This window comes from Ammospiza caudacuta, chromosome Z (genome assembly GCF_027887145.1).
Source record: "Ammospiza caudacuta isolate bAmmCau1 chromosome Z, bAmmCau1.pri, whole genome shotgun sequence".
Taxonomy (NCBI): domain Eukaryota; kingdom Metazoa; phylum Chordata; class Aves; order Passeriformes; family Passerellidae; genus Ammospiza; species Ammospiza caudacuta.
Window position 1 is genome coordinate 84653338 of NC_080632.1, and position 8488 is coordinate 84661825.

Sequence of the window (8488 nt, forward strand, 5' to 3'; positions counted from 1 at the left end):
CCAACAGCCAGCTCACCGCTGAAGAAAAGGTTCAAGCGCCGTGAAATCGAAGCAATCCAGTGCGAGGTGCGCAAGATGTGCAACTACACCAAGATCCTGTCCACAAAGAAGAACCTGGACCATGTGAACAAGATCCTGAAAGCCAAGCGGCTGCAGAGACAATCAAAGACAGGCAATAACTTCGTGAAGAAGAGGAGGGGGCGTCCTCGGAAGCAACCCCTTTCCTTTGACGAAGACTCCAGAGACCAAATGCCCGTTCTGGAAAAATGCGTTGACCTTCCGAGCAAAAGAGGTCAGAGACCAACACTCAACCCGTTAATGTTGGAGCAAGCAGCCACTCAAGATACAATCATGGCCACCATCGAGGCTGTCATACACATGGCTCGAGAGACGCCACCGCTGCCGCCTCCTCTGCCTCCTCCACCCCCTCCACTCCCTCTCCCTCTGCCCCGGGCACCCCGGGTCGGAAAAAGGAAAAACAAGTCCCCGCAGGAGGAAGAGGAGGACGTGAAAGTGAAGCGGCACCGTAAGGGCAGAGGGAGCGAAAGCGAAGGCCTTCCCTAAGGCCAGTGCACCTCGTGAGATGTTGGGTGCCCACAGTGGAGCACGCCAGGACTGGGGGACAGGAGGTGCACAGTCGGCCTCGCCCCTTTGGCAGCACCAGACTGACCTGTCCCTTCAGCAGCCAGAACTCATTGCAGAGAGCTGTGCCAGCTGGGGCGCGCATCTTTCCTCTTCATCGCTTTGACCCAAGCCACCCCCCCAAGGAAAGAGGGGGGAAAGGTGCGGGAAAAGTGGGGGATACAGGGGAGGAGGATGTGTGTCAAAGTTGGAAAAAGCATGAACTCTGCCGAGTTTCCAAAACTAATCTGAATCTCAGCATTGCTGTTCTCATACCGTACCCAGAGGCTGGAAGTCATCCTCGCAGATAGCGGAACATTGTCACTAAGGGTGCATGCTCGACTCTGATTCTGTTTGGTGGGCCAGGCGAAACTAAGAGTAACTTTACCATAGTATAAATCACTGTAAAAAAGCAAAAAAAAAAAAAAAGGAAAAAAAAAGAAACAAAGAAACAAAGAAAGAAACAAAGAAAGAAACAAAGAAGAAAAAAACCCAACAAAAATTAATGTAATTTTCTCAACTGTGATATTGGTTATAACCTATTTGATTTTTTTTTTCCAGTTTTATATACCTACCAGGCTTTGGGACAGCATAAGCCAAAATGCCTGGCTCCTGTTAGAACTATATATTTCTTTCTCATTTACTTGCCTAGTTACAACTAGCTGCAATATAGGCAATAGAAAATTAGAGCCTTACACGCGTGCACACTAATTCCGAGTGCTATCCCAAGAAACGATGGAATATCACAGCATTTAAAATAAGGTATACACGGATATTCGGTTACAATAACACGTTTATATGAAGCAACTTGGCAATGGCATGTGAAAAAGGGGTCATCCATCAGCCAAGTTGTTTTGATGCTCGGTACATATGAGTAGAGAACAGCAAGACACTTCTGGGGAATAGTTATAGTAAACATGGAAAAAAATCACCAAAAAAATAATATAAAAAAGACAAAAGGAAAAAAAATAGGACACAAAAAAAAAAATAGAATAAAAACCAGAACCCAAATCTACCAAGTTTTTGCCATCTGCAATTCCCAGTGAAATTAACGGGAAAACCAGAATGTTAATAATTTGCTTTGGGTAGCAATGCCTTGATATTATCTTTTAAAGAAAATAGATAAAGTAGATTGTTTTAAAAAAAATATAGAACAAACCCTATGGATAATAGATCCTTTCTTGGCAATTATTTCTGAAAAACAAAAGAAAAGGAATAAGTGTTCTTATCTGAAAATAGAAATAAAAATGTTCAAAGGGTATCACCACTGCAATTGTATTAATGCCACTTTGGACATGTTCTCCAAGTTGTGGTTGCCTTAATAAACTAAAAAATAATTTTTTTTTTGTACATAATGTAATTATAAAGCTCTCAGTCTGCATGTATGCAAACTGTGTGTGACAAATCGTCTCTTTAAATGGTCAGTTCAAATTGTACATTTCTCATTCGAGTTGTCCGTTAGCCATTGATAAAACTTGGGTAAAATACCCAAGCTCCATATCCACAGCCCAATTAAAATGTTTCGCTAAAACAAAGACTGAACAAAAAACTGTTCCATTGCAGTGTCAATGCTTTTAAAAAAGAAAGTAAATTGTTGAAATTTGAAATAGGTACTTTCAACTTTATTTCCTTTCTTTTTAAATCCTGCGGTGCACTCAACACCTAGCATGGCAAGATGGATATTAAAATGGGAACAGGGAGGGAAGATTCCACCAAGGGAGGGGGGATTGGAATTTCTTAATGGTTGACAAGCCAAATTCTATTCCCTTTTTCAAGAAATCTTGAATTGGTTTATTGCCAAGGAAGCTTCATATAGCACGACACTAAAAAAAAAAAAAAAAAAAAAAAAAAAGAAGAACTACAAGAAAACCCCACCAAAAAAACAAAACAACAAACTCAATGAAAAGTCCCCACAAAAAATTTTTGTGTTTCTATTCTGTTATTTATTTACAAAAATCATATCAAGACTATGGTGTTAGAGGAACACTGTAAACATACAACTCGTTGTTTTTTAGAGACTGATTTTTCTTCTGTGATAGCACCTTAGCTTATTAAAACTGAACGCATATGGGGATAGGATTGCGTCGGGGAGCTGGAAGAGGGGATGTATTATTTTTTATTTTTTTAAGACTGGAACAAATTTTGAGGTCCTAACTCCTTAAAACTGATAAGAGGGATCGCAGAATTTTGTTTCCAATTTGTTTTGCATCATTCATCATACCTATTTGTGCTTTTTGTTTTCCAATTAATGCAGCTTAGAAATAAATTGGCTGGTTGCTCGTTCTGTTAAAACCAATTTTGCTTTTCAGCTCTCTTGAATTAGCACAGTGTTATTGACTGAAGTTGTAGGCCTGCAGAAAAAAACCCTAAACCTCATTGAACTCCTCTCTTCTTCCTTATAAAACATTGGATTGAGGTTTAGTTAACTTATAAATCTTTTATTCCCAATCTCCTTTGGGCTTGAAAGTAGGTGACAGTCACTTAAAATGACAGAAAAAAATCGTAAGTTTAGTATTCCAGGTAGCTGAAATTAAGCCAAAAAACTTATCCTTAGTTTTATCTCCAGTGATGTCCTTCCTAGCGTTGAAGGACATTTCAGTGTGTAGCGAGGGAAAAGTAGGTCTGAAGGCAACAAATTCTGCCATCCAACGCCCATCGTGGCTTCCAGAGGGTCAGAGTGCCCCCAAGGGCTGGATTTGGGCTGGACCTTTCTGGACACACTGGGATAAAACTGCCCCAGGGAAGGATAATGGAGTGGCTGCTGCTTCTCAAGCTCCTGAGATTTGGGAAAAGAATGCTCTTATCCTTCCAAAAAGTGCTATCCAAAAGGCTGCTACAGGCACAGTGTTTAAGGAGAGCATCCACATGGAGGGAACAACCCCACAGACCCTTCGTTGAGCAAAACCATGAAGGGGTCCTATTTGTCCTAGAGAAACTAAGCTCAGGACTTGGTAGCTAAAAGCTCTCAGCATGGGATGGGCTCTACCCAGAAGATCAAGGTTTGTGTTTTCGTGGCAAGAAGGTGCTGGTGGAGCGTGGTGCTGTGGTTCAGCTTTGGATGTTTGTCCACACAACACCCTCATGCAGCTGGTCCTGGGCTGACAGGGAGAGTGGCTTGTTAGTGTCGTAAACAGCAGACTGAAAATACTGTTAGATGGCACTCAGAATTTGTGTTCTGCATGTTGCATAGTCTATAAAGATGACAAGCAAGTTGCTGACAGAATATTTTAAGGCGATGTACTACATGCAGATCATAAAGGATTTAGTTTTAGGGCTTAAGGCTAAAATCCCACTCCTGCCGTTTATTACCCAACAATATTCCAGTAATGAGCTTTTTGATTTTTTTTTTCCCTTACTACAAGGAAGATTTACTGAGGAACTCTCTGGATTCTCTCCACACATTTCCAAATACTGTATAATACTGGGGTGAAAGCCCTTTTGCTTACTAAGACCAAAAAAACCTTTCAAACACCTCCACTGTGTCACAGATTAGCACACATCTGAGCATGCTTCAATAAAAACACAAAAGAGTATCACGTGGCTGTGAGCCATATGAAATAAGGCCACGGGTTTGCATCCACTCTGTGGGTCTTTTATTCCTCAATCCAGTGTAAAACCAGAAATGGGGATAAATTTTCAGGGAGAGAGGAAAAAAAAAAAAAAAAAAAAAAAAAAAAAACATTACCACTTGTGTCTCCAAGACCTTCATGCTGCCAGTTTCTTGAGCCCTTCACTATTAAATTTTCTGTAAAGCACCTTGCATGTTTTTGGATAACTGTAAAAAAGAAATGGAAAAAAATAAATTTAAAAGAGGTGAAAATAGTCATCAGCTACCCGAGTATCCTACAGCATGGCCCATTTGGCAGAAATGTTGTGGAACATAGAATATTCGAATTGTGACTATTTGGGTAGCATCTGGTGCAATGGGGTGCCAGTGCATCACGAGGACTTCTGAGCACTACAGTAAAGCACCAAATAAACATAAATCATTGTTCCAATCACAAGGATTTCCCTAACTCTTATTTTCACAGGCCCTGATTCAGGACTGCACGTAAGCACATCTAATGAGCATCCTGAAGACTTTGAAGAACAACTAAAAGAATACAGGGAAAAGGGAAACAAAAAAAAAACACCAAAATTTTTTTATAAAAGGAAAAAAGAATCCAAGAAACAAAACCAGGATGGTTTTCTGAATTGAAAAAATAAACATCTTGCCCTTGTAATGCCTCTTCTTTCCATATCATCCAAAAACTGGGGTGCAGCAGTTCTGAGATAATTAGAAGCACATTTCAACAAAGAACACATATTGGAGATCTCCTTAAGATGCCTGCCTAGTTTGCATAAAACACTACATAGAAAAAAAAAGAAAAAGAAAAAAATATAAAAACATGAAAAGAGCTGCCAATTGGACAACATGGGGAAGCAGTTCAATCCCATGTTGGTTTGTTTTACTTTTCTTTTTCTTTATTTTTTAAGCTATTTCTTAAATAATAAATGCACATGAAGTGTTAAATATGTATATACTGTATTTCAAAAAATTAAAAAATCAAACGAATGGGGCACAAGATTGTTCTATAAGTCGTGCTGGCTAATTTTTAGTTTGTATTCATAAGTGGTTTTTAAAAGCCTTTTTTAAAGTGTAATTTGCATGTTCTACTTTGATTGTATGTAAACATATTTTAGAGCAAAAAAATGTATTTGTATTTTATTGAATATAGAGGCAAGAAAAAAACTTGTACATTGTTTGAAATGTTCTTTTTGTAACAGTTTTTATTCATGAAGCATTTTTGTACATTTAAAAATGGATATGGACTTGATGTTCTTTGAGGCTTAGATACATCTGGCATGCTTTAATGTCATGCTCCTTCATGATCTTAGATGTTGGTTTTTAAACATTTTTTTCTAAAACAAAGCTCAGTCTTTTCGCTACCAAATCAGGTTAGCACAGTATAGAGCACTTAACTAAAAAAAAAAAGAAAAAAAAAAGTTAATCCTATTCATATGTTATTCATTGTGTGAAATTAAAGGAATTCAATTCAATCTAACATGAGTTGTGAATTCTTTTGTCTTATTTTCCATCTGTTTCCCATCACTAGGGAGTTTAATAGCTTTTGGGATACTAATACCATGCATTCACAAGCCCTCTTTATGGTAATGGATAAAAACATGCTTTGGTTCTGTTCTTTTTTATTTTCTTTCTTTCTTTCTTTCTTTCTTTCTTTCTTTCTTTCTTTCTTTCTTTCTTTCTTTCTTTCTTTCTTTCTTTCTTTCTTTCTTTCTTTCTTTCTTTCTTTCTTTCTTTCTTTTCTTTCTTTCTTTCTTTCTTTCTTTCTTTCTTTCTTTCTTTCTTTCTTTCTTTCTTTCTTTCTTTCTTTCTTTCTTTCTTTCTTTCTTTCTTTCTTTCTTTCTTTCTTTCTTTCTTTCTTTCTTTCTTTCTTTCTTTCTTTCTTTCTTTCTTTCTTTCTTTCTTTCTTTCTTTCTTTCTTTCTTTCTTTCTTTTTCTTTTTCTTTCTTTCTTTCTTTTCTCCCAGAATATCCTTAAAAGTTAAAAATGGACTATGCCATGGGCCCCACAGGGGCTTCAGTACTGTGCCTATCACTGAAAGGACAGAAACATCTCTGGTCCCTGTTGTGTCCTCAGGCACCAGTGGAGCAGAACTTGCCACCCAGGTGGGATTTCCACTCCAGATGGAGCATCCCTCTCCAGATCCCTGCAGGGCAGGCAGTCCCAGGGCTGGACTGTCGACAGGGGGGTGATGAGAGCCAACTCTCTCCTCCCTGAGCAGCAGAGAGGAAGGGCTGCGGGCCAAGGGGTATTTTCCGTTCAGTGCAGCCCCACGCTGTGACAATGGCACAGGACGCAGCTCGGCGCAGGGGTTTAAGTTTCCTTTCCAAGCCGCTGCTGAGAGCAGTCTTGCTGCCATTGCAGGCTGTCAGCCTCAGCATCCACGAGCTCCTCCACGGCAATGCCAAGGTTTCATCTTTCTCCTCCTCAGAGAGAGCTCAGCACCTTCACCAGCAGCTCAGCAACCTCGTGGAAATTAAATCTCACCTCCTGGAGAAGTCAGTGATGCCCAGTCAGGGTAGATAAGTTAGCATCCTCTCTCATTCCTCCCTTCTGGAGCTTAGTGGGGTGGACTGCCTTGGTAGAACCAACTCATCCAACTGCAAAGACAGCCCCTCTGGCTGCTGTTTTGACAGCTGTTGCTTCATGTTACTGTAGTAGATCTGCTCCAAAGATCTCAAATGTGATGGGGTTTATTTTCTTTCTCTTTTCTCTCTCTTTGTCTGTATGAGACACGCATAGCCCCAGCTTTTGACAGCTTCCAAACGTGCTGACATTTTTGCTCAGTTTTTTTATCAGAATCTGTGATGTATAAGCTACTGGTCTCCAACTCTAACCACATTTTAGTAAAAAGCCTGTGGTAAAGCCCCTTAGGAAGCATCTGTGAACTGTCAAGATATGTGTTTGCTGCAGCAGTATCTCAGCACAGTTCTCTCCTCCTGCCAGCTCTTTCTTGAGGTTTACCTCCCATCAGCGCAACTCTGCTGTGCTTTGGTGGTGCCACCTCACAGCCATGGGGTAGTGAGGCATTGGGAAACAATACTGGGGATGTTGATTTCTGTCTCTGGGTGAGGCAAGGGCATGAGGTGCTTCATCTGTGAGGTGTTCACCCTTTCTTGCCCCTGGGATGTTATTTTTTCCCCGCCAGGCTGGCACCACCAGAAGATCCCACTCCTCACCAGTGTCCTCCTGGGCAGGGAGGATCCTCTGGCCATCACCCCAGAGGGTGTCAGAGGGTCACACTTCTCTGGGATCCCTCAGCCACTGTTTCATCTGTAGCTACTCCAGCTCTGCTCCTGTGGATTACAGCATCTCTGAGAAAAAACTCAGGAAGTCTTAGAAACAAAGTGTAGGGAATCAAGGAGCTCTGGTAGGGTCTAATTTTTTTTACACACTTTTTGTTTAATGATATCTGAGTCTTCTTCACTGGGGACAATCCTTAGTGGAACTCTCCAGGGAATCCTGCTTGAGAAGGTGTTTGGATTAGATGTCCTCCAGTGGTCCCTTCTAACCGTACCTATTCAGTGAGATATTGTTATTTTGTCTCAGTTTGCAAGAGTTCAATGTTTTCCAAATTAGAATACTTTCACTATTAATCTCTGCCCTGAAATAATTGTAAATAATGAAAACATCAAGTGTGATGGAGAAACAGCATTGTTTTCTGATTATTGTCCTCTTTCTTCTGAGCATCCTCTGCTCATGAAAGTTGTGGAGATCTGCTCAAACCTTCTTTGGCCATCCTCCATATGATAGGAGTTTGAATTTATGAGGGAATTTCACACTCTACCCTCAAGGTATGGATGAGATGATGCCCCCTGGGGCAAAATATGATCTTAATTCACTTTTGATAGTGAAGAATGTTTGTGTGGCCTGGGATAGGGAGCCTTTCCAAGGTGGAAATTCGTCCTCCTCTGGCAGAGAGAAGACAAACCTCAACCTTAGTCCCACTCATTCTCATGGTACCATTCCCCACCAGGCTCCTGAGCTCTCTCACATGTTAAATTTATTTTGTGTCAAGGAAAGTTTGGTTGGTGGAGACGCCTGCAGCTTGTGTGCAAGTTGTGTGAGCTCATGACAGCGTTATTTGGTGTTCTGTAACACAATGCACTCACATAATTTTAGAACAATGCTACTGTTACTGACGGAGTCAAAAAAAATGTTCCAGTGACCTTGAGGGGCTCAGTGACAGGACCCTACTCAAAGCCCTTCAGCACACACCATCTGGCAAGCTCTAGAAAGCAAAGGAAGCATAGATGTCAACAATAAAAAAAATGTTTGGCCTTTTATGAGCAATTCATGAAC

General features: G+C 40.6%; 1 protein-coding gene across 2 annotated transcripts in view; it reads left to right on the top strand.

Annotated features, from left to right (window-relative positions):
- SETBP1 (SET binding protein 1) overlaps window positions 1–5601 on the top strand; it is a 267975-nt gene extending 262374 nt beyond the window's left edge. For both annotated transcript variants that reach the window (XM_058823563.1, XM_058823564.1), the window contains one exon: window positions 8–5601. In XM_058823563.1, the coding sequence (XP_058679546.1) occupies window positions 8–564 (557 nt within the window). In that variant the 3' untranslated portion in view covers window positions 565–5601. The remainder of the gene's footprint in view (window positions 1–7) is intronic.
- Window positions 5602–8488: the final 2887 nt, after the last annotated feature.